The sequence below is a fragment of the Chenopodium quinoa genome, unplaced genomic scaffold (assembly GCF_001683475.1).
Source record: "Chenopodium quinoa cultivar QQ74 unplaced genomic scaffold, ASM168347v1, whole genome shotgun sequence".
Classification (NCBI taxonomy): domain Eukaryota; kingdom Viridiplantae; phylum Streptophyta; class Magnoliopsida; order Caryophyllales; family Amaranthaceae; genus Chenopodium; species Chenopodium quinoa.
Window position 1 is genome coordinate 4,182,107 of NW_018743175.1, and position 26,724 is coordinate 4,208,830.

The following is a 26,724-nucleotide window of genomic DNA, read 5'->3' on the forward strand; positions in this document are numbered from 1 at the left end:
TAAACCCAACCCCTACCAGCCCAAACCGCCCTCACACACCTAGCTAAAACCACCCTAAACCCAATCCCTATCAGCCCAAACCACTCTAAAGTCCTAAACCCAACCCCTACTAACTCAAAACCACCCACGGAACCCCATCCATCCACAAGACCACAACCCCTTTCCCTTAATCCTCTTGTTTCTATTCTCTCTCCCTTCAAAGACTACCCCAAAAATGAAAACATTTAAACAAAGTATGTATTTTTTGAGAAAATACAAGTTTATCACCTTAATGACGAGAATCGATCCCAAGATCTCTTGAGACCGGGAGGGAAACTCTAACCATTTGAGCTATCCTCACTCTCACAAATTTTGTTTACCAAACGTGATAAACTAGGCTCCCTTGTACTTTTCGCGTCGTATGGAAAAAGTTTACATTACCTGTCCTTCCTCCTTAGATCCAAACTTAACCCTTAATTAATAGACTTGTAAACATTCCAACAAGTTCAAATAACCTTTTTTTTTTTTTTTAAGGAACAAGTTTAAATAACTTAACCCCTAACTAATAGACTTTTAAAGATTCTAATAAAGTAATAAGTTCAATTATTACCCTAAGTAGGACCTACAAGGTGACAATCTATACACCATTAGAAGTCAAATTAATATGCACTACAGTAAAAGAGCAAAAGTCATGATCACATTTACCTGATCTAGTAATCCGACTGACGTAATCCAAACAGTATAAAAGACGTCATAGAACAATGATAAATGATGACACCAGATTTTTATACCTTCAGATCTTAAATTCTTTTTTAAAAACTTGTAAACGTTTTAAGGAGTAATTAATCAATTTAAAACTTGTCAAAAAAAAAAAAAACAATTTACAACATACAGGGTTGATCTGGTAGTATTAGGAATGCAGGCATATTATACCACAGAATTTGAAATTCAACATTTTTCAAATTTACATGACAGAATAATACGGGTATCAATTTGGCAGATTACACAAGATTTATAACTGAAAATACTTGTAACACCCGATCAGAGGCGCTGGCACAGATCAATGCTTCACTGCTTTCTCGGCAATGAACAAACCCCATCGTTGCTCACCGGATGAACTCCTCACCAACTTGGCCTTCCAACCACCAACTATGTCATTGTAATCTCCCTGCAGATTTGATAAAAGCAGATCATTAGCAAAAAAATCAGTCCAAAATGTGGCAAACTGTAATCAAGTCTATTCTCTGATGCAAACCTCAGAGAAGTCTGCAATGAATTTTTCCTTTTCCTTCTCAACTGCATTTAGTTCCCTCTCTAGAACTTTTAGAAACTAAAGCATAAAACACAAAGCCATAAGAAAATAAAACTCCATAATTGGTAATTGAAGTGTAGGTAAAAGAAAAGGGAGACTAACGAAACCTGATCGGTCCTATCCTCAGCAACAACTTCATCAAATCCAGCATCTCTAAGCATCTGGATCGAATGGATAATTTTCAGCATACATGCTTATGGAAAGAAGTTCTGAAATTGCGAAACAGGCTATAAGATTACACTTGCCTGGCCATATGCCTGCACATCATGGAGATCATATCCCCTCTGCTTAATATATGCTGCAAATTCAGGTGATGGTGTACCAGCATTCCTGCAGTAATCACTGATTAACACTTTCCCGCCAGGTTTCAACCATTTGTAAAACGATCTGAATAATGCAGGTTTATCCTGAAAAATTAAACAAAGTAGCAAAGTTATAATGCTAAAAATTGCTACTGGTGATGTAAACAAAAGACTGATAAACACCAACAAATCACCTGAATATGGAGAATGGTATCACGGCTATAGATCACATCAAAAGCATTGTCTGGGTAAGTTATTGTTGTACAATCAGCCACCTCAAACTCGACAGCACAATTGAGTCCAACAGCACGCTCAAGAGCTATAGAGATCATATTAATGGAGAGATCAATTCCAACAACCTCAACATTGAACTGCTCTGCCATGTAGAAATCACCTCCACCTATGCCACAACCCACATCCAGAACCTTCTGGCCAGATTTCAGGCCAAGCTTCGACACAAATTCTTTTGTGGTTTCTGCCCAGAGTTAATGGTTTATCGATTCAATAAACATTAATTGATTAAAATAAAAATAAATAAAACAATCATAAACAGGAACTCATATGATTACCATAACTTTGAATAACAATTTAGTATCCAGATAAAAAAAGAAAGTGTACCTACTCCCCCAGTGCTCACATAACCAGGGCCAAAGACTCGCTCATAACGCAAAATGCCATTAGCTTTGTACTGAACATTATCCAGAAATTGCTGAAATCCTTTGTCATTCTCTGAATCAACTTTCTGCAATGTCCAGCAAATCTGAAATAGACAAAGATAGTCAGTAAAAGGTGAACAGTACTTCTTCCCCTCTTCCCACACAAAACTTAAGTACTACCCACGTCCGGATTTAGTTGTCAAAGTATACCATCTACTATATGGGGTACACAATTGTTAATTCTGGACATAGGAAGTAAGAAAATAAAACTACCCAACAACAACAAAGAGAGAATTCTAAAGAGCAGCTGGATATCTAAGACCTTGTTTGAATTGCATTTGCCACCAACCACAGAGAGCTCATAAGAGTTCCCAGATTCATTTTGTACGCGACATTCTTTGAATACCTGCAGTAACCAAAACAAAATTCAGAATTATTGGTCACATTCACCATAAACAATAAGGATTCGTTCTTTAGCTGAGGAATAAGCAGTTAACCATTCCTCTTATAGCTAATATTTTTAAGGTGGAAAAGAAACTGAGAACTTATTCTTTTTGTTTGTGGTTCTTGATTTAATTCGATTTGAACAGTGACTCTATATCTTAAAAACTTTGCCTCGAAATCAGAACTGCTGCAGGATACATGAAATTATAATGACTCTAAAGACTGCTGACTCAAGTTTATGAGAGGTCTTGATTTGCCTTCCTCACAAATCTAACAAGTCTAGTAAGATTTCTGCACATACATATAATGAAACAGAGAAAACAGAGAATAAGATGAAATACATGAAAGGACAAACCTTAGAGTAGAACTTGGGATCGCGATAGTGGATTGAGTTGCTTTGGTTCTGATTAGCACTGTCATTAGAACAAGTCTCTCTAAAGTAAATAAAGCCTCCCGGTTTCAACCATTTCACCATGCTTTGAACCATTTTTCCAACCTACAGTTCCAAAAGTAAAATACACTCCAACTGTTAACACTGACAGTACTATCAGAAACAAATGTACACAGCTACAAGTTACTGGAGACACCACTGGCTGAGTTCATATCAGAAATCTTATTCTCATTTATGTACATTGATCACAATATAAAAAGAGGAAAGTCAAGCACGGAGATTACCTCGTCATCAGAAAGATGCACAAGAAACGAATTAGCGAATATCAGATCAAAGGATTCTGGCGAAATGTCTAGATTAGGACATGAAACATCAGCAGAAATGAACTTCACATTTGGGTATTGTGCACTAATGCTTTCACTCTGCAACCAAAACAAAGGATATTAGAATGATCTACACAAATAAATACGGTAAATTCAACAAGTAAAATTGCTGATCACTGATTGATCTCACCTCGGCTTTCACACTCCCAGTGACATCAACAGCTATAACCTGGCCTGCCTTTTTGGCCAATTCACCAGTAAGGTGACCAATACCCTCACCAATTTGTAGTACAGACTTTCCTTCATAAGGTGGAAGCAAAGGAAGTACCTGTATCCGTAGAGGAGAGCATGTAAAACTATATCAGTACACAAAACAATACTCCGTACATCCATGAACAAGCTTGGCTAACCTCAAAGCTTGCCTAACAATAAATGAAGAAATGACTAACAACACATACATCATCTTAACCAGTTAACAAGCTTTATATATATGCATAACATGATTTTCTTTGACTCATTTGCACTCTTTAGCAAATCGATTGTATAAGGACTATATTGTATAACAGTCCCTACGTCCCTAATTAACAGTCACACACACTACTTTAGTTAGATGTCAAGTTTACAATTCACTAGTCAATGCGCCTTTACAAACATGAAGTTTACCCTATAATATGATTTGTAGTATTTCAATTTTCTTTCCATTATATATCTTTTACATCTCTTTGTTTATTGAATCCTTTCATCACAAAAGTTTTTATATACGTGCAATGTCGAAACAAATGGTACATTAAATTACACTTTGCTAATCCATTATTTAAAGAATGACATCAATATCACAAAAGACACACGTATCAGTATTTGCACAACACAATACAGTATGAGATATCAAAATGTCATTTTCCTACTTACACGTGAATTCTCTACCAAAAAATCAGCGTCGTTTTCAAATTTACATCCTCTTTTATAATATTTTATATTATTCAAGTAAACTAGTTCCGAACCAAACCAGACCGATCTGATGACGGCTATGTTAGAAATTCTGATATCTGAAGCTGTTCGACATAACTAAAAAATTCTTCAAATAAGTAGATTATTCATTAATCAAGCTATGATTAATTAGAGTACATTGAAATTGATTGACTCTAGTCTTACATGACATGTTACACAGATTATAATCATAAGAAAACACAGAGTGATTACATGACAAAATCATTATGAAAAAATCTTAAGAAATGGAAGTTTAACATACCTCAAGATGAGCACTTAGAGGAGCCATATCTTGTCACAAGAGTAAGTGGAGGAGAGAGAAAGTTAAAAATTAAGGAGGACTACGAACCGTTGATGGCAAGGCGAGAACGAGAAAAAGACCTTGATCTACGGTTGAGAGCTCTTCCTCTCTGCTGCATTCAGCTGCAAAGCAAAGCAGGGTACAAACAACACTATATAGGAAAAGGGAGCACCTTAATAATATCGTGGAGAATGGAGATAGTGGAGTGCCTCTATTATTCTGCTTCTGCTTTTGTAGACTCGTCCTCATAGCTATAGGACATAAACTGTGGGGCCTCTTTTTCTCATTATTAATTATGGTGCTAATTAATTAGTTGCGGTCATTTAAAATATATGATAATTCAAGACTTTTGAAAGTTATGCGAATACTAGGGTAGTATGTATTCAATGTAGTAATTTGATTGAACTTAAGAAATTTTACCTTAGTTTTCACGTGAATTATAAGATGTGTTTGGCTACGAGGAAGCTCAAATACAGTTTTCAAACACTACCAAGTTTATTACTTTCGATACATTAAATTTTCTAAAAACGACTTATGTTTTTCCATTTCGACCAAAAATTATCTATTCTGTCCAAAGTTGTTCCGTACCTATTTAGGCTATTTTCTTGAAATTACTGGACAAGAGAAAAAGAGATCACGATATGAAGAACGGGAAGCCACATATCAAAAACAACCGATTAAGAGAAAAATAAGAAAGTGACACTTTCTCTTAAGGAGTTATGGTTCCAAAATAAAGGAGCCACGTCGATTTTCCATCAACCACGTCAATTTGGCATATACGAAGTAATAACCTAAATAACTAAAGTACAAATGCAATAAGAAATAATGATTAAGTGGGTTAAATCACTTCATTTTTAAAATATTAATGCTAATATATAATACTTGTACTTCGTAATAACAATAATGAATAATTTCATTAGAAATCAATTTGAAAACTGAATAATTTCATTAAAAATAAACTTAAAAGAGAAGGTGGAATCTTGATTCCTTGAGGATAAGTTGATAAGCATAAGAATAATTTTGAGAAAAAAGCCATAATCACGATAACTGTGTTTGATTGGGAAATCCAGACTAAAACTATACAATTTGTGAATTAATATCGTATAGGGAGTATGGAGATCGACGCCTATTGTTTTTTAATCCCTTAAATCCAAGATCCAATGTCTATCCTCCTTCGTCAAATGAGCCAATATTTTTTATCAATGTTTGGAATATTCTTATGACTACTTTATCCCTGAGACTTGCAGCTCAACTCCCTCAATTTCTAAATGTTATAGTCGAGTTCTTTGACTTTGAATCTTAACTTCTCCCATAGACATCCAAGAAGAGAAGGTATCACATATCTGCTTAACTAATTACAAAAATTTCTTTGTCAAAAAAAAAAAAAAAAAATTACAAAAATCTCAAACAATTTCCAAAAATGTATAGCACTAAAAGTATGAGCCTGAGAAGCTAAGATGCAAAAGAAATTGGCATGAACTACGCTTATTACAAACAACTCGCACCATAAAATTGGTATGAAGGAGAAGTACAAACAGATCAAAGGCCACAAAGTTTTGGATGATTATAATTTCATTGTGTAAGATGGTTAAGGAGACTAATGAGCGATAAATCTGCGACTTTTTACACCTTCACACTCTTTTATGATACATTTATACAATGTCAACAGGGTAATACAACCAAAGAGATGCAACATAATGTTGATTATATAGTAACAAACTAACAAAGGTTCAGATATAAACTGACCAGCGATAAAAGTTTCTCACTTCATGTGATACTCTTCAAGTAAAAACAGAGAAATTATATGCATCCGCACAAGCCAATCCAAAAAATAGACAATTTGACAAGAAAATTTCAGCCAAATAACACGGACCCTTTTCTTTTCTTTTCTTTTTTAAAAAAAAAAAAAAGAAAATAGCAAAAAAAACAATTATGAATTAAACTGAAAGGATGACAAAACAGAGAGATGTAGTTGGACAGCAAGTCACAACTTACAGAATCCCAACCAAATTCAACTAGAAACAGCTCAAAATCTCCCCTGCATCCAGTTTACACGCCAAGCGACCTGAAAGTGTCGCAACAATCACCTAAGCCTGCAATTGATAGCATAACACAGTCCCACAGCCTTTCTTGCATCCCTGCTTCCAACAACCATACATACAAGGCAACATGGGGAAGAAAAGGAAGAGAGACTGGAAACTTTGAATCTCTCCAGACCAGAGACCTTTTCAGCTCATGCAAAGAGGAAATGTTACACTCCGTCCTCCTTATGCTACAATGACTATAAGAACAATTAGGAGAACGATCGCAAAGATTACCAAGAGCAAGCAGGTCTGCATTCGATAAATAATTATCATCAGAAAATGAGAAGACAAGAGAACAATTTAAAGACTTTATAAATGCACAAGAAACGTATATGAGACCATCCCCACTTGCTGATTGATAAGATGTATCCTAAAGGACAAGGTAAACTCATATCAGCTAAAGTGAAAAAGAAAAAAATGTTCAGTCTCACTACAACACTTCAATGAAATTAGCCAGTCTTAGGGCTATTGGTTAATTGTTGAGGGTGAATTGTATTGTTGAGTGGTGCCTTAAACTGTTTAAGGGATGAATTCTATAATAATAGGGTGGTTTTTTCTATAATTAAGGAGCAATAGGTTACATGTATATTGTTAATGCCATAATGGGCGATTTGATATATTGCTTAGGGGTGACAGATAAAATATGCCACTTAAGGGGTGAATTGTTGCACAATGCACACTTCATCCACTTAGTGTAAGACTTGTCTCACCCAAGAGCAGCTGTTAAATATGTTGGATGACGATTGACGTTCAAGTATGATCCATTAATTAACTATATATTTGTTCAAAAATGTAGAATTTCATTCATAAGCAACAAGGAATATAGCCTGGACAGTCAAAACAAATGCTCATTAGTGAAAACACAACGCACCAGTGATGAATTCGATCTCTGGGTTTTGGATGCCTTTCCAAGATGGGATCTCGCCTGTGCAGTGGCTGCATGAGCATTCTCAACGTTGGACCCAATATCATCTGTGCAAAAGAATCATTATATTAATACTATAACACATTGTATCCCTATTCAATGGTAAGCAGTAGTAGACAACTTACCAATCATAGCTCCTTGATCATGGACAAGCACTGCAAGATCTTTGAAGATCTCATTTACCTCACCAATTTGCTGCTGAATTTCCTGTATTCCTTGCTCTCTTTCCTCAATGACAGCTTCATTAAAAGATATCTCATTGTCCAACAGTAACACATCTTGTCTGCACAACACCAAGAAAGTTTAGGTCATTGGGCAACTAAGTGGCTGTTTTTTACATTTTTGTTTTTTTTTTCCTTCTAGAAAATGAGTATTAAGCAGTTAAAATCTGCAGACCAAAAGCTATGACACATAGCAATTCATTAACATCAATTTAATGCTTCATCCATGCAACAACTATGATAAGTCGCTTTTTTTTTTAGTTTGTTATCATGATTCATGACAATTGACAATCCTACATTATGTTTTAGAGAAGGCAGACTTGCAAAATCAGATGATGCTTGACAACATACCCAGAGGGAAATTTTTGGTGTACATGTTGCAACTTGCAAGGACTTCATCAGTACCATCTCTTGAAAAACTCACATCAAACCACTCCTGCCAGAGAAATTGTTTTTCTCCTTATAAAATTTTCAAGTCATTTTGAGGGTTGTGCTGAAATATGTTAATACGAGGATACTGGCATGATGCTGGGTACAGACTTTGAAACTAGACAGACTATAGGCAATAACCCCAACCTGATGTCAGAGAACCTTATTGTTTTATACAATCCAATGACTAAACAATGACAACTGGCAACTTTTCAAGTAATCATTCAATAAATTACATCAAAAACCATGATAATTCTCATAACTATATTACCAAATGAAAGAAATATCAAGGTACTAGAACCAGTTAATAGTACTACTTAAAATCCTGAAATAAGAACAAAGGCAGCTGTAATAAAAGAATAAGCATTTAGTTTAAAACAAATTTAAAAGTAGATCTTCACCTTCTAGCTTCCACAAGAAGAGCTCGCTGCTCCGGCGTCTTATCTGAATTCACATCAACTTCACTAGCTGTGTAACTACAACAGAAGGCAAAGAACACTAGTTTAGTCATCAGTGTAATCTTTTATTACAAGCAACAAGTAGCTGAAACAAAAGGCAGTCAGTAAAATATAAAATGAGTGGACAATAGAAAAAGTTCCTGTCTTTGTTTACAGCAAACTAGAAAACATGAAACAAAAATGAAAAAAATGACAATAGCTACTTGTGAGTTACGGACAATAATGCTCCTCCATGTTTGACATAAACGAAACGCAAAGATGATCCTGAATAACAAACCTATTACTTAGGTGTAATATCTGAATGCCATGCAAGTAGTAAACATGCAATTTGACAAAAACATAAAGTACCTAGAAGGAAGAACAGCCTGAGGAACAAAAGGGGTATATGCTGTTTCCCGCTCTGCCGCAAGACGTTGAGCCTTCTGGAACTCCTTCAAAACTGCTTGGAAATCTTTTGCAAGTTTAGCATCAGCTATCTTCTTGTTTGCCTAAATACATGAAACGAAAGTGAAACCAAATTTTGGCTCAGGAAAGTGTAAATACCCATTTAAGGAAGGAACACACTCAAAGAACCTGAAGTGTAGAAAATAAACTTACACTGATATTACTGTCGTGATCAGTCTCACTTGCTTGCTTGAGTTTAGCTGAAGTGTCCTTTACTAATTGCCCAATATGTAACCTTGTTTTGTGGCTATTAACAGGATGAAACAAAGTTTAGAGAAGACTAATTCAAAACAGTCACATGTGAACTGTGAAGGAGGCCAAGTCACGCTATATATTGAGAAATAGCCCACATATTGTAGAAAAGTTTTCAAAAATAGGACTAGTCTCAACCTCCCAATAGTATCAAGAGATAGCTGAAAGTAAATTTTACATTCAACTGTTCAGAAAAATAGAACAGTACCAAAAGAAAATCAGTGCAAAACCAAAGAAGCAGAGACAGCATACATGACCATGGCATATAGAACGAATCTAGTAGTTTGACTAGTCTCTGTGGTCCCCAGGCACAGTTACTTTGTCACTCCTCACATCCTTTTTAATGGAATTAACTCTAATCATCCCAATAACTGAGGATTGGAGGACTACCATTTTGATGATTTTTTTTTTTTGTAAAATTACAGAAGAAAACAAGGAGGAGAAGCAGCACAATCCTACACCTGAATTGCTAATTAATGAAAATGTGCCTGCTTTCTTTTATTCAAACAGTTTCAGACAAAATCACACAATATAAGACAATTTCAAACAAAATAATTTTTTTTCAAACAAAATCAGATAATTTCAAATAAGTTCAAATAAATTAATTACAAACAAAATAAGTTGAACAAAATTAGCCTAAGGCCCTTAGCATCATCTTTTACAGAAATAAACAAGTAAATACTCCAAATGCATGAATCAAGGGTAAACCAATTTCACGCTTAATAAAGTTGAAATGAGCTGCATTTCTCCATTCATTTCGCCTAGTCTAGCAAATAAACTATCCAGTATGTGCTAATAAATTAATAGGGTCCTTTTAAGTTTCTAGATCAACCAGCCTTGTAAACCATGTAAAGAATCTACCGATGTCACGAAGTATTATCCTTGCAGGTTTTTAAGATAAAGAAAAAGAGTTACAGTCAACAAGAAAAGCAAGCGCAGTGAACCTTGATGAGTGCTTATGGTATCCACTGGAGACAGGGAAAAAATCTGTTGCCTCAGCAGCCAAACATTGCAATTCGACCATTTGAATCCCACATGAATCACTACGAATAGAATCGTAGCTCTAGGAGTCTAGGTTTCCATTATGTAAAACGAAAAATCTGAGTGGCAGCAATGTATCTTCTTTCTTTAAACCAGACTTAAGCACTTAACAGTTAACAAAACCTCAAGCACGCTTCCCAAGCAACTATGCTACATTGCTAGTAGCTTAGTATTTAGCAATCTTAGCATGCAAAAATTCTAGGTCAACGCCATCATAACTTCTATAAAATTGCCTCTGCAAGAATACATCAACTAATTTACACCCATTACTAGATCTATCACACAACCCACAACATGTAACTGTAGAAACTCACTAATTCCAACCAACCCCTGAATTGGTACATGCAAAAGGAGCTCCTCAACTCATAATCATAATTAATCAACCGACGGATGAAACCAAAATCTCACCTACCGAAGTTCATCCAATCAAGTTACCTTGTAACCCCCCAAGGTCCTAGAATAACAAACTTGTTTGCCAAAAACTAAGGAATCAAGTTCACCCGTAAGAGTGTGTTTTTGCAAGTAAGAGAACTGATTCTTATAACCACAATCATCACAAACCCCACCATAGCTCAACTGACAAAACCCAACCATTTCACAACAACATCACACATTTCACATGTTTCAACCGATAGCATAGCAAACCACAATGGCACAATACACCAAGCCAGATAAAGAGCTGAATCCACACAAATTACAACAAGAACCAGTAAAAGTGACAGCAGAATCGCTTGTTCATTGGCGAAATTCTCTCTTTTCCTCAGCAAATTAATAAACCATTACAAATATAACCAACCAAAAATCACATTGAGCTTAACGCCTTAACCTAGCCACATTACCACTACAGAATTGCACAGCATAAACACTAAAGTAATCAAACCTCAAAAAGAGCTAAACCCAGAAATATTAACACGAAACCCATCATAATTCACACAAACCCCAGCAATATTAACCACAAAATCATCCAATTTACAAAATCAAAACGACAATTCCCCAAAATTTGACCAAAATACATTACACCAAATCACAACACATCAAAATTACCACAAAATCAACCAAAATTGAGGGTAAAATGAGAAGACATACAGTTTTTCACGAAGTTGAAGGGTGTCTTTGGGGGTGCCAAGGGTATTAACAAGGCGTTGAAAGGAAGAAACAGCGGTATTAATCTGGAAGATTCCAGAAGCGACGGATTGAGTTGAGTCTTGCTTTGCATTTATCAAATCACGTCTCGACGCCAATGGCCGACGACCCGCTTCAAGATCTTGGAAGCTCATCTCGATTTTCTCTCTCCTCACCAATTTCCCCTTTTTCCTCTTCAATCAATCCTCCCAAACAAGGAAAAAATTTGGGGGATTTGATTAAAAAAAGAAAAAAAAAGGATCGGAAAATCTGGGAAAACTTTTCAGAATTGCAGGAAAAAGTTGCGATAATTGAGGAAGTTGAAGAAGATGAAGAATGTGAAAAGGGTTTTTTTTTTTTTTTTTCTCTTTTTTTTTTTTTGGTTTGGTTTAATTTTTTAATTGTGAAAAATTGAGGGGTTCCCGCCGGCCAGGTGAAGCCAGGTCTTACGTGGACCCGCGGAGATACATGTGGCAGGAATGTAGGGGAGTTAGTGAGTTTTGTAATCCAACTAGATCATGACATCTGTCACGTACTAGCTACAATTTGTTTGGTGTAATGTGGTTGTGATTTAGGAGTATTTGAAATTCAAGTTGGCATAATATGACAATACACAGTAGTATTTATAAGGTTTGTTTGGGATGTTGTGAGTGATTTGTTAATCCAAGTCGAGCTCAAGTTTGGAGTAAGTTTTTAAATTCAGACGTGGTAATTGGGTTATTTGAATTGATTATAATTCAAGTTATTTTTGCTCATATTAATTGGGTCGTTATCAACTATATCGTTAATTTGCGTATTTTAATGAAATAACTAATACAAAACTGATTTATGGTTCGCTTCGAGTCAAGTTGATTCAAATATGGTCAAATGTGGGTAGTCTAATTTTGAGTAAAGCTTGGGTTTCGAATCGAGTACTTTGAATCAAGTAATCAGGTATAGGCAATTTTGTCAGGCTTAGTTAAGTTAGAGTTTGTTAGGGCAGTATAAAACCATGTCAACAACACTATGTAAAAGAAAGGGGAAAAAAAAAAGCTAGATGCATGTGCATTCATCGAATAGGTTGGTGGGTTGAGTTTTGGATCAGATGAATCTATAGTTTCGAGTAAATTCGTTGCGAGTTAGTGTAGGATATATGACTTGACTTCGATTTTGGGTTAACTTAACATGGTACACAACATCTTTATTGTTCAAGTAAGTTCAATTAATTAAATAATGGTGGTATTATGAACAAATTTCAACCTAGACTTCACAAAGTGGTTTGTATAAAGCTTATAAGTATTCCGGTGTATATTTACAATGACTCCTTTAACAAAAGTATAATTTCGACCCTATACTACAACCAAGTATCATGAAAATTTATTCAGGAGATACAATGAAGGCCAATTGCAATCACAAGTAGGATGATTACAATACAATGTAAATAAGTGTTTGTGATAATGATAATTAAAGAACTTTGAAAAATCAGAGAATGAAAAATGGAAGTTACTGATCTTACTTTTCATTTCCTAACTTCCATCATATATATAGTATATAATTATAGAGCAAAGAACCACCGAGATTAACCGCCACACAAAGCAGCATCAACCCATAAAATGGCCGAGCCCGATCGGGCGAGCATATTCTACAGAAATCGCGAGCACTCGGGCCCGATTGAGCGGCGGCTGCCCGATCGAACGACGAGGCTGCCAGTTCCCAATTCATCATGCGGGCCCGATCGAATTGTGGTGCTCGATCGGGCGGTGAATCAGCGATTTTCATCTTCACTCTCGCGTTCGATCGGGCTGCCCTAGCTCGATCGAGCGAGCTTCACTGCTGCTTCGTTGCTTTGTTCATGCTCTATTCGTTGTTTAATTAATTGCAACACCTTTGCCTAAGCACACTAATTAAACAACATGAAATTTGTCTCGAATACTCTAAATAATTCAACCCAAATTTTATTTTAATTTATTTTTAAAATACCCCATAGATATACTCTCAAACACAACTCAAATAAAATCTAAATTTTAGCATGCTTTAAATTAATTACACACATTAACACATGCCTTGTAAGTTGTATCAACTGTCTTTATTTGTAGTATAAATGAAATAAGTTAGTTAAAACAACCATAGAGTGATCCCACTAATCTGCAAGGCTGATTTTGGTTCTCAATTGACAAGAAGCGCAATTTCTTAATCAGCCAAAGGCTAAATGCGAGTGGAGGCTTTGAGCTTGAATGACTAGTTTCTTGATCCATATCTACTTATTTCAATCATGTATGAATCAATCTGACACTAAATACTGAAAGAAAGTTGACATCTCAGACATTATCCTACTACTCACTAATAAGTACTCAATAGTGACAAAAAACTAATTAATTTAACCAAGTTATACATGCATATGAATGATATACATTAAAAATTACTCAACGAATAAAGGTGAATAATACGTGACACATAAACAAATTTCATAATTTCATTCTCATAAAAACCCTCTATTTATGTAATTGTACCATATAATTTAAGTCGAGAAGGTGATTCCCTCCCTACCTCTTCAATTAAATTCTAAAAAAATTAGCTGAAAATGCACTTAACCAAGTAACCATGACAGTAAAAATAGAGGTAAAGACAAAAGACAAGTATTCAAACAAACACTGTAAAAAGAGAAAAAGATGAAACAAAAGGTAGGTCCATTCCTACCTTTTTTCTAACCGCGTGTCGTAGATTTCATTCTGACGATATTATTACACATATTAAATTAAAATACTCTTCCATTAATAGCTCCAAAACCGTTTATTAATTACGTAATTAATATAAATAAAAAAACAAAAAATGAAAAATCTGGTTCGATCGTGCTTAAATGACAAAGTGAACCCCCCACCCACAACTCACGTGCTTCACTCGCCGGCAAAACTAAACTTTATTGAGACTTGAATTCAAATTCTTCTTCTTCTTCCTCCTCCTAATCTTCCTCCCCTTACAAAACTCCCCCTTCTCTTTCTCTCTCCTCTCCCACAACATTTTCTCTCTCTGAAACCTCCTATTTCTTCCTTCCATTTCAAAAATGTCGGTAAGTTTTCATTCATCCTTTTCCTCTCTCTTCATTGTTTGTTAATTTTAATCTTCTTATTGTTTTCGTTTCGATTAATTTCGTTGTGTTTTTGGTTTTGCGGTTTTTGGAAATTTGTTCGTTCGTTATTATTAGATCTGGAATTATTTAGATTCGTTTTTTGTTGTTTGTGTGTGGTTGATTTGTAGTGATGGAGAAATGTCATTTGTTTTGTTTGACTAGGTTGATTATTTTTTTTAGAAGAGATGATGTAATGTTGCAAAACTTGCAATTAATCAATATACCTACCTAATTAAAATATGGAAAATAAATATCGTCACTTTTAATTGAATGATAATATATGCTTTTGGTCATTTTCGTTCTGTTTATAATGCATTATTGATTGATTCAGTTTAGCTGATCAAAATCGATTGCCCTTTTGAAAGAAGTAGTCATGTTTACGTCTAGAAGGTGGAAATGAGCTTGATTCTATTATTTTTGACATGTATGGCGTATGGGCCCAAGCCTGCCAAACCTATATTTAGTATTTAGCCCGGCCCAATAGCGAGCGTAAACCATTGGAGCTTGGGGAAGGTCAAACTCGAACTTGGTTATGGTCACTAACTCGAACTTGGGACCTTAAGGTCATTAAATGGAGCTCCCTCCACTAGACCAAATTATGCTTGTTTCTTAGGCTTAATTATTATCTTCACATTTGTAGGATTTTATTATAATCAAATATAACAAAATTTGTATAGTGATTTATGAAATGTTCACTCAAAAAAAGAAAAAAACAAGAAAAGAAAAGTGGGTTATAAAATGTGATTGACTGAAGATGAGGTGAAACAGAACAAAAATAGTTGAGTTATGCTATCTTTAGTCAAAGTTGTGCTCCTTTTTCTATTGGTTGACCTTGTATTAAATATCTATTGAGGGATTATTTTTCTTCTTATGCTTTTGAACTTAGAGATGCTAGTAGAGAACTGTATGTATTTCCTTAAGACAATCGTTTTAGCAAAGAAGCCTTCTCTATCTATACACGCATAGTTGTGCACACACACACACAAAAATAGCTACTGCCTTGTTTAGCTAGAAATTCTCCGTATTGAGTCTTATTGAACCTTTGTCATTTTAATATTCTGACTAAATGAAGGCATTGTGCAGTTTCTAAGTGTAGGTGACTGCTTGGATTGAAACTTTACATAGTTTTCATGTGCTGTCTTTTGTCAATAGATGGGCATTACGAAATAAGTTTGCGATTTTCTTGATGGCATGGTGTCTAGGTGCTGGTTTAGTGGTTGAGCAATATTGCTTGTATTGGTGTTTATTGCATTACATGACTCTTTATGTGAGACACCACTTGCCCACTGGGTTATATTTCCTTCTGTGATAAATTTGTTTTAATCATTATATACAATTGGATATTGGGGCTTGAGATTTGAGAAACTAACTTGTTTCCTTGAGAATCCGGTGGTGTTAAAAGCCTACAAGACTCCTTTGATGCAATTGTGTTCCTTGTAAATGTTGTTATAGACTAATTTAAGGAGGGGCAATATTGGCAGTCTAGTCTAGTATTATTAGGTTAGTAGTCTTAAGCCTTATTATAAGTAGAGGGGGGGGGGGGGGAGAAAGGAGTAGGCAGAAAATTGTATTAGGGAAACCTAGAGAGAGTTATGGCCTCAAGCCATTATTAGAGAGTGATAGCCTCAAGCTATTTTGAGAGTGATAGCCTAAAGCTATTAACCCTATTTTGTAACCCTTTCACCATTATTAATCAATATTAAAGCTTACATCTTCATTATTCCGCTAATTTAAAATCAGAAATTCCAAGTCCGACAACCAGCCTATTACAACTTGCATTGCTGCTATATTGGTTTTGTTGTGTGACTGATCTGAGCCTATTACATTCCTTGTTGCCACTCAAAATCTTAATTCTCTTTAATTATGATATACCCCTAAAAGGAAAACAAGAAGAGATTAATTTTGGCGTTAGTTCTCTCATTTTTGTCTGTAGATATCCTTTGGAGTGTTGTAGACCATGTGATACTCATGCATATTTGGCATAAGTGTCATCCTTGGAGTATGATCATCCCACATAACTTTTTTTCTTTTAAATTATGAAAAAGATGTTAACTTGTATTATTATCTCTTTCGTTTCAGGCTAAGACTGTTAAAGTCAGCAATGTATCTCTTAAGGCATCTGAGCGAGAGCTCAAGGAGTTCTTTTCTTTTTCCGGTGATATCGTATATTTGGAGATGAAGAGGTAGATTTTCATTCACCTTTAACTTTTGGGTCGTGGTTAGCTTATGCACAATATGGTTTGTGTACTTTTGCAGTGAAAATGAAGAATCGCAAACTGCCTATGTTACCTTCAATGACCCACAAGGAGCCGAAACTGCTGTTTTGCTTACGGTAATTTCCTTGGTTATGATAGATTATCTAGTTATTCTAGAAATATATTAGCAGAACATATAAAATCTTCTCTCTCTGTTTTGGCTGTAATGTTGTGACACTCTTGGAGTAATTAAATGCTGACAAACTGTAAGTTATATGTTACTGCTAGTGTATGATGGATCTCCAAGTTGAATATGCAAAGTGTATACTCTGATGTTTGCATATGAGATAGTGTAAATTTTGATGCAAAGCTAACAGTTCCCTACTTCCCTAGTGTGACTCTTGAGTTGCTTGTGCTTGGTGCATTAATTGCCATATTGCATAAACCAAGTAAATTTGGTATCAATGTTAATATCCTTCTGTGATTTTTTTTAGAGCAAGTAGCTTTGTACATTTGACTTTGTCTCTTTGATGGTGTAAACTTCTTGCTATATGCTATATCTGCCTGGGATCCTGGGTGCTTTTGTCTATTGCTTCATCTTCCTCTCTTGTTCCAATTTGCATGCATGTTAATGGTGTAAACTTCTTGCTATATGCTATACCTATAGCATGCTACAATAACTCTATGAGACCACAACTACACTGCTTCATGCCTCCACAGTTTTGATGCAGTGCTATGTGGTTCATCCACCGAGGGCGTGCTCTATATAAATCCTTTGTCCTTTTATTATCTTGGCGTTAGTTTCATAGCAGCATTCCGAAGGTGATTCTAGTAAAAAGAAATATATGAAAACCCCCAAATTGATTTCTTACCTCAATTTCCAAACCTCTTTACAAACTGTTTACTGTCGAGATCCTTATTGTATTTTATTTTGTTGTTAGTTGTAATTTTTAATTTTTATATTTTATATTCTGTATTATTTTTTTATGATTAAGATTTGTTAGTGCTTAGAAGGCTATCAATTCTAATATCAAGAGTTATCGCGGTCACCGAATTTATGTGTTTTAATTGTAAGCCTCTTGCTAATACTAGGATAGTAGCATGCTATAGATATCGTGTGCATGTATTTGGTGAATTTAATGACAATACACATGATTATCACCAATTTGTGAGCTCTTGTATGAATATTCTGTCATCCTCATCACCATTGATGGAACTTTTAGGTACTCTTTTTTTCTTAAGTATGATTTTAAAATTAACTTTGGAAGGCTGCAGTTGGTTATAGGAATAACATTTGGATTATCACTGATGATGGTTTATTTATTTGTCACTTGATATGCTTAGCTTTGTGCTGATGTTCTTCTGTATTTCCTTGGAAAGTAATAATTTTCAATGAATGCCTATGAAGAAATGATTATTTCCTTCTGCTTTTGACTATTTTCTAACAGTAGGGATTTCACCATAAGCATTTTTTTTTTATGGCGTTAGATTACCATAATTAATCCACAACAAGGGTACTGTTTCACTTTATATAATACTAGTGTACCTTTGAAATTAGTGAAGAAGAGGCCCCTTCATAATTGTGTCCCTCCCTACTTTTGGTTCCTCAATTTTTTTTTGTTGGGGAGTTTGTTTATAGTTGGTATCACATTATACTGGATGCTTATGTAACATTGTGACTACAAGGTCACTTGTAGGCATTGATGCATTTTATGTCCGGCATTTCAATGTAGTCACTTGAAGCGGCCTGCTTGTGTTATTGACAGCTTCTAACCAATCTGTACTTGTGCCAGGGAGCAACAATTGCTGAAAAGACAGTGACAATAACTTTGGATCCAGACTACAAGTTGCCTCCTGCTGCTTTAGCACCGCCGGCTGTAAGAAAATGCTCGCGATTTCAAAATTTACTTTGTCCCATCTGTATGATTCAAACTTTTTCCGATATTAACTTTTGGTTGCCAAAATTTACAGGATGCCCCTGGAGGTGCTCAAGGTGCTCTGCGAAAGGCAGAGGATGTTGTTACCAGCATGCTAGCCAAGGGCTTTATCTTAGGGAAAGATGCAGTTGGCAAGGCAAAATCCTTGGATGAGAAACATCAGCTTACTTCAACAGCCTCTACCAAAATTGCATCTCTTGACCAGAAGATTGGTCTTACGGAGAAGATTAGCATGGGTACTTCTGCAGTCAACAACAAAGTGAAGGAGATGGATCAGAAATTCCAGGTTTCTGAGAAAACAAAATCAGCATTAGCTGTTGCTGAGGAAAAAGTCAGCACTGCAGGGTCCGCCATAATGAAGAACCGCTATGTGCTTACTGGTACCACCTGGGTAACTGGCGCTTTCAGCAGGGTGACAAAAGCAGCTGGTGAAGTTGGGCAGAAGACGATAGAGAAAGTTGGAATGGCAGAAGATGAGCAGAAGAGGAAAATGGTGGATGACTTTGCTCAGGTCCATCTATCAGAATCTGACTCCCCCAAGGCTCCATCATCCCCTAAGTCTTCATCATCACCCAAGGATTCTTCCCCGAGTGAGAAACAACCTACAAAGCCTGAACCAGTGCAAGGTTTGATCCTTTAAGATGTGCCTCATTGTATATATTTTTGACTCAAGAATTTTTTACCTGTTATCACGGTTATTGCCTCTACTTTCGGTAGTAACCGGTGTAAACGAAACTTGCTTTATAAGTGGATATTCAACTATTTCTGGGTCTTTACCATCCTTCGTTTGCACGGTGATGGACTAAACATTTTGATGGTATTGGTCAGTCTTTTTGTTTTGGGGATAGTTATGTTTTACTTATATTTAAGTGTAAATCGAGCTTTCATCATTATAGACAAGTACTCAACTTTCTTTCTCCATTTATAGGAAAATCCTGATTGAGAAAGAGAAACTTTTGAGATGTACTTACAGCCCTATAGCCCAGAATTCGGATGAATATTCTCTTTTGGACTAGCAGGGATATCCAAAGTTTGAGTTCAATCTCATTTATATCAAAACATTATTGTTCTTTGTAAATCTTTCTGCAACCGGCAAAAAAAAAAAAAAAAAAAAAAAAATAAAATAAAAATGTCACCTGCCTTTTTAAAAAATTAATTTTTCAGAGTCCAAATAATGTGAGATATTACTCTTTGAATTGTAAATAGAAATGTACTTTTTATCTTAAAACAGAATGTTTTTACACGTTCAAATCGAAAAATGTCATCGTACTAAGGTGGAGGCGGAAAAGATTTTTGGGGAATTAATAAGTGGGTGAAGTTCATTCTTTCGTTTCTTTATATTATTTTTGTTTTAAATGGTGCTATTTGTCTATATATCTATATCCTTCGTACAAAATATTAAAAATTTGAGGAAATATAGCATTGCAATAACCGCATAATGGATCAAATTATGAGATTACCAAAGATTTACGAACCAACAACGACGATAGATAATGTTGAAAATTTGAAGTGAAACACTTCCAAATTTAGCAAGGTTAGGTCTATTCCAAACTACAATTATTCAAACAAGCTTCTGTACTCATTAGTTATTGGCACTCTTCCTACCTATGTAATATGTATGCCCCCTTTTTTTAAAAAAGTTTTTTTTTTCAATAAAAAGGATATTTACTTGCCTAAAATAATTTAAGGAAACCAACCTCAATTAGGATTAGGATTAGAAAAAAATAAAATGTTTTTTAGTTTCAAATTAATTTTACTATTAAAAAAAAAAAGAAGTGTTCTTAAGCTTCTAGCCTAACAATATTTTATTTTATGAAAAAAGCATACTTGTATTAAATTTTCTCACCCTTGCTATTTTGCTATCAAATCAAACATGGATAGTGGAAATCTGTACGCCAATGCTGTGGATTACTATGTAACTCAAGCATATGTGGCATTGTTTCTCTTTGGATTGTTAGCGTTCATAGTTATTCACCTCTTAGAACTCTACCGCCGTGTATTTGAACCAGCCACAATAACACATAGCTATGACCGCGAAAGTATTGAATTGAATGAAGTGGTAGTCATTGTAGACGAACAAAAGATAAAGGAAGTGAGCAAGAATTGCACTGTGTGCGCGATTTGCTTGGAGAAATTAGACAAACAGAACAACATCCGTAAAAGAAAGAGTGATGAGAAAGGAGAGTCTAATAATAAGTGGGTTTTGAAGCAATGTGGTCACAAATTTCATGAGGCTTGCATGATCCCTTGGTTTTATGGAAATTATTCTTGTCCTACTTGTCGTAGGGTTTTACCTAAGGTGTGGTTTCCTTCAATACCTCTTGAAGAAATAAGGGTTGAAGCATGACTTTTTAAAAGAAGTGTTGATATGGTACATTGTTAAACCTAGAGGTGTCTCATTTTTTTTTTCTTTTAATAGTTCTCATTATGTAACGTAGTTTACGCCAAAAAAAAAAATTCCAATATGTCAAAAAAAAAAAAAAAAAAGTTGACTTGGTTTGGTTTGGTCTGGCTTGGCAAAATTACTAGATTGTGTTTTTTGCAATATTATAAAAATGTCAGTTTCCTTTGGCTTCTAAGTTTTACTCGTAGTAATTTTCAAACCTAGGTTAGGAAGTTGTTTAAATTACGTTGAATGAGATCAACCATGAAAATAAATACGTAGTAGTTAGGGTTTTTATGTTTAGTCCTAACTTACACGTGGGTTATTCTCTTAAATCTTAACATCCGAAAGACATATCCCTGTAAATAAAATAAAATAAACTAAATAAATTAAGTTTAGGTTTAGTAATTTTATCATATCTAATTTTTTTTTTGAATTATTATTTCTTTTGATAAGGAGAAGGCATCCTACCTGATTCGAGCCTCTCAATGGTCAACCCGTCACAGGTAATTTTAATTAGGTAAATTAGGCTTATGTTTCCGGCAGGGTATAAATATTGTACTTTGCACTCAAGTTGATCATAAACCAAGTAGATAAGATATGATTCCTCCATATTTTTCAGTGTTGAATTGAACAAATATATGATATGTTCGAGACTTTTTAGAGTTTCAGAATTTGTATTGCACGGTACTGTAATACTTTTGGGAAGAAAACTGTTGCTAATTTTGAGGGTGTTGATATTTATTTGATGACTTATTACAAGCTAGGATATGCTTAATGGTAGTGGACCGAATCTATCTGGAATAAAAGTATTAATCATATATTCATATAATGAGAGTAAAGGATAGCTCAAGTGGTTAGATCTTTCTTTCCGATTCCATGAAATCCTAGAATCGATTTTCACCCCCACCCTTGTGGCTCTCTTACCACAAAAAAAATATTGTATGAGTATTAAGGGCCACATTTGACTTTTTAATGTCAACCTTATATATAAGGAAAAATATAATCAAGAGTAAATTCACAAACTTTTCAAAAAGGCGGGTATACGTTAATTTATTGTAAGACGGTTTAAAATTATCTTAAAAGTACTTAAAGTTACCTTTTATACTACAAAAGTTATTATTTTTCTAATAATAAATTTTATCTAACAAAAAAAATTATAATGTATTAGATTAATCATATTAGCCTTTATAGTATGTAATCATACACATAAAAATAAAATTCATACCAATGACAAATTAAAAGTTACACTTTAACGGGTTAAAGTTACCATTAAAATAGTTAAAATTATCCTCAAACTGACCGTCTTACTATAATATTAACGTACACCCGCCTTACACAAGACTTATTGGGTGTACATTAGAGTTGCTTTAACGTGCATTTTCAAGATATCAACTAGTATTTTATAAGCTAAATTGATATGTAATTGAAGATATTATTGGTCAAAAGCATGCCTTATAACATTGGATGAAAAAAAACAACAGTATAGTCGTGGTTATAAATAGTGTTAATGCATATACGGAAATATACAAAATAAGGCTCATGAATCATGATCTTTTACAATACTAATAGGGAGAGATAATAGATGATATGATTATTGTCTAAAATAAATATAATTGTGGGGGTATGAATGTGGAAAGCAACACAATTATTGTTGTTTCCTTTACATAAATGTGTTTTTTGAAGTCCAAATAAGGGCATTAAAAATTACAAATGGGGGGAGTGGTACTATTTCGAACTTGTAACCAATCATCTATAAGCCCTAAGTCTTTACCACTTGGCTAATACCACATCGAGTCATAAGTCATTGGTACATAGATGTGATTGTTACAAGACAGTGCAAATTTGGTATTTTCAATTGTTGGACATACATTGGATAGGGTTGATATGGGTTATCAGATTGTTAGGGAAAGAAATCAAGATCCAAATATTTCTTAACAAGGAGAACCAATGATGTCAAGAGCAATAATTCAAAAAAATCTTTCCAAAATGATTCTCTATTGTGAATGCTCTTTGTGCCTCCATTTATAAATGTTCATAACATGAATAAAATACTTAATGCAAACATCGAAAGCACTGATACAAAAACTTGTGTGCAAATATATTACCTTTGGATCGTTTTGATGTTCAAATCTTGCCAAGAAGTTTGTGCATGCAAATCGGTATGTTCTGAAATTTTGTTGATGTTTTTGTATCTTATTGTAATATTGTGTATGTATATAATACATGGATTTAGTATCATAGCATATATATAACCTTTTTTTTTTATGTTATCAAATTTTCAGTGCAAAGCAATGGCTACTAAGCTTACCAATGAAGTGGAAGGAAACACTCAAAGAGTGAAGAACCTAGATGGTTGGAAATTCCCTAAGATTTCTGTTGATCAATTGTACAAGAGAAATATATTTAAGATTTTTCCAACCTATGTTGTAAAAGATTTCGAGAAAACCATTACATTGAAAGCCTCTAGCCAAGATGTATCGACTAAATTACTTTCTAGGGATGTCCTAAAGGGTTTCATCAAGAGGCAGCATAGGTTTATGCACTTGGGTTTGGTTCAAGTAGCCGTCAAGCCTCTTATTAGAGATGGCTTAGGAGGTCCGTTAGCTGTGTGTCTTAGAGACGCGAGGATCTCTAATTTTGAGAACTCTTTGTTAGCAATTATGGAATCGAATTTGTCCCAGGGTCCATTCTATTTAAATTGCTTTCCTAGTTTTTCAGTATCTTTGAATGATGCTTCTACGCTAGAAGCCCTTTCTCTATGTGTCAAGACTGGAGGGGAACCCTTAGCGTTGACATACAGGGTAGTGTGTAAGGCGATGGAGAATTTAAGCTCAGATGCATTGAAGGGGCCGATTTTGGGAGATACAACTTATTTTCAACTGGACACTGGAATTCAAACCACAATTAAGTGGGATCAAGTGCAAATCCCAGAGTCGTGGACTTGTACATCAGATCCGGATCCTTGAGCAAAGATGGTCGTGTGATCATGTCATGTAGAGTTTCCCATCAGATTCAAGTCATTCAACTAGGCAGATGATGTTGAAGACATTATTGAATCTCATGCTATGAATAAATATTAGTACTAGTTGGCATTAATGGTGTGTTTTCCATTTATTTATTTATTTATTTATTTTTATTTTTTTTGCCTCACTGTGTTTAAAGATATACTTCTGGCTATTCCTTTTGTCCCATAAAGATTATCCTGTCTTATTGTGTTTTTAGGAGCCAAAATTTAAATATTTTAGGAGCCGACTGACGGGAGGGGGAGGGTGGCTGACGGAAGGGGCTGGGCAGTTGAGGGTGGCTGGTTTTTTTTTTATTAAATTTTTTTATTTTTGAATAAACTTAACGGAACCCTAACGAATTCTGTTAAGTGGTACTAAAATTTATCTTATGTGATTTTAGGTGGTAGCAAAATAAAATAAAATTTTAGATGGGTAGCAAAAGTGAAATAAGGGTGTTAAGTGTTTGAGTGGTAACAAAAGTGAAAATTTCCTTTTATTTAATACATGTCTTGAAGATCGTAAAAAATTAAATAGGACAAACTAATAGGGTAATATAGTGAGATTGCCAAGAAATAGAAAAACAATTAAACAATGATTATATCTTATCTTTACATTAAAATATTGTGATAGACAAAGAATACCATGTATTAGCAGCCCCTTGTTTTACCAATAATATATGTTTCTTGGCATCTTAAAGTCATACATTATAGGGGGCTTGCTTGGGGCACCAACTAAGAGTTTAATGCTTTAGTCTTAAAAACAGTTTGAGTGTGTAGTGTGAGTATTCTACCCTTGATCTCCCTTAATTTTTTAGCAAAAAGAAGTAAATTACACTTTGTTTAGTTTTGGTGGTGAATGGTGATTGCCAAGAAATTAGCCTTTCCCTTGCCACCCAAATTCGATATTGAGCTAAAAGATACCGCCCAAAATCGTCCGAGTCAAAGTTGATTAGCTCTACTTTATATGTTATATACATATGTAGAAGTAACTTACTATATCTGAATAATCTGATGTATTAACCTTCTATGTGTCATTATATTTCAGGAAAGATCAATGGCTACTGCGCTTATCGATGATGCAGAGGAAGGCACCGAATTTCCTAAGATCCCGGTCAATCGAGTGTACGATTGGTGTATAGATAACAAGTTCTTGGAGGATCAAACTGGTTATTATTGTTGGTCAAGATTTAAAGAATTATGTGGGATATTTCCTAGTTATGTTGTAAAAGATTTTGAACAATCTATCACATTGAAAGCCAATAGCCAAAATATATGCATAAAACTACTAAAAGGTTTTATCAAGCAGCAAAAAAGGAGTTTACACTTGGGTTTGGTTCAAATAGCTATTAGGCCATTGCAGAAAAAGGGCTTCTTAAAAGCTCCTATAAAAGTATGTCTTAGAGATGCTAGATTTTCAAACTTCCAGGATTCCTTGTTAGCACTTGTAGATACAGATCTATCTCAAGGTTCTTTTTATTTTAACTGCTATCCGGATATACGCTTTTATTTGAGCGACGCCGAGTTATCTCTGGATGCCCTTAGTTTACATGTGTTGATGGGTGATATAGATTTAGTATTGTCATACAGGGTAGTATGTGAGGTGATGGAACATCCACGGTACAGATTTTCGAGCCGAACTTCAGGAGAAACAGATTATTTTCAACCGATTACTGGGACTCCAAACACGACTATATGGAATCAGGTGCATATTCCAGATTATTGGGTTTTTTCCATCGTACCGCCGGGGTTAAGCTCGCAGAGTTATCGGAATTGAGTCGAGACGCTTCGAGGAGGCCGTGTGATGACTCATGAGGTTTCCATCAACTAGAGAAGCAGATCAGAAAGTTTATATTCAGTTTCTGACTTTCAGTACTGTTTTGAGTAGCCAAGCATGTTGCATTAGTCTCTTTTCAGATGTATAATAACAACATTATGCTAATGGAATAATAATAGTGATTTTATCACACATACATGACATGTTAGCTACACATCAAAAAAAATTGTTTATTATCTTCTACTAGTTCATTTATAATCATCTGTCTATTACTCTATTTTGAAATAGAACAGAACTTGGATCCTTAATTCGTTTATTTTCTTTTCCTTTCAAATTTTTGTCTAAAAGAATTTCAAATCTGGAATTTGAATTACTGACATTCAATTACAAATTCGCTGTTTGGAAAAAACTTAGAATTTCAAATTAATCAAATTCATCACTATTCCTTTCTCCTCGTGTCCTCTTTATTTTGTCTTAATTGGACCAAATTCAGAGAGTCCAAAACATCCCTAAGCTAATATTGGACTATACAACACATTAAGCATAGAGGTGTCAAAATCGAACCGATTCGAAAAAAATTGTCCGTTTCAAACTGTAATCGATGCGGTTTGACCTGAGAAATTTAGGACCCAAATCCGAGCTGTAACCGAC

General features: G+C 34.8%; 5 protein-coding genes across 5 annotated transcripts; 3 read left to right on the forward strand and 2 right to left on the reverse strand.

Annotated features, from left to right (window-relative positions):
• Window positions 1-887: 887 nt before the first annotated feature.
• LOC110732587 (phosphoethanolamine N-methyltransferase-like) lies at window positions 888-4,905 on the reverse strand. Its single transcript, XM_021912544.1, has 11 exons — window positions 4,657-4,905; window positions 3,598-3,735; window positions 3,369-3,506; window positions 3,049-3,189; window positions 2,572-2,655; window positions 2,212-2,353; window positions 1,788-2,068; window positions 1,537-1,698; window positions 1,399-1,452; window positions 1,235-1,309; window positions 888-1,147 (listed from the first exon to the last, which is right to left on the reverse strand). The coding sequence occupies exons 1-11, from the start codon at window positions 4,681-4,683 to the stop codon at window positions 1,040-1,042; spliced, it is 1,350 nt and encodes a 449-aa protein (XP_021768236.1). The 5' UTR covers window positions 4,684-4,905; the 3' UTR covers window positions 888-1,039.
• Window positions 4,906-6,432: 1,527 nt separating this feature from the next.
• On the reverse strand, window positions 6,433-12,264 carry LOC110732588 (syntaxin-22-like). Its single transcript, XM_021912545.1, has 7 exons — window positions 11,636-12,264; window positions 9,410-9,503; window positions 9,161-9,300; window positions 8,756-8,830; window positions 7,830-7,987; window positions 7,651-7,751; window positions 6,433-7,028 (listed from the first exon to the last, which is right to left on the reverse strand). Exons 1-7 carry the CDS (start codon window positions 11,824-11,826, stop codon window positions 6,963-6,965), a joined length of 825 nt encoding a protein of 274 aa, XP_021768237.1. The 5' UTR covers window positions 11,827-12,264; the 3' UTR covers window positions 6,433-6,962.
• Window positions 12,265-14,329: 2,065 nt separating this feature from the next.
• Window positions 14,330-19,987, forward strand: LOC110732589 (binding partner of ACD11 1-like). Its single transcript, XM_021912546.1, has 5 exons — window positions 14,330-14,717; window positions 16,857-16,960; window positions 17,034-17,109; window positions 18,766-18,849; window positions 18,944-19,987. The coding sequence occupies exons 1-5, from the start codon at window positions 14,712-14,714 to the stop codon at window positions 19,547-19,549; spliced, it is 876 nt and encodes a 291-aa protein (XP_021768238.1). The 5' UTR covers window positions 14,330-14,711; the 3' UTR covers window positions 19,550-19,987.
• A 795-nt stretch (window positions 19,988-20,782) lies between these two features.
• LOC110732862 (E3 ubiquitin-protein ligase ATL31-like) lies at window positions 20,783-21,256 on the forward strand. Its single transcript, XM_021912860.1, has one exon. The coding sequence runs from the start codon at window positions 20,783-20,785 to the stop codon at window positions 21,254-21,256; it is 474 nt and encodes a 157-aa protein (XP_021768552.1).
• A 3,703-nt stretch (window positions 21,257-24,959) lies between these two features.
• LOC110732591 lies at window positions 24,960-26,287 on the forward strand. The gene is made up of 2 exons (XM_021912548.1): window positions 24,960-25,077; window positions 25,345-26,287. The coding sequence occupies exon 2, from the start codon at window positions 25,354-25,356 to the stop codon at window positions 26,071-26,073; it is 720 nt and encodes a 239-aa protein (XP_021768240.1). The 5' UTR covers window positions 24,960-25,077; window positions 25,345-25,353; the 3' UTR covers window positions 26,074-26,287.
• The last annotated feature ends 437 nt before the right edge of the window (window positions 26,288-26,724 follow it).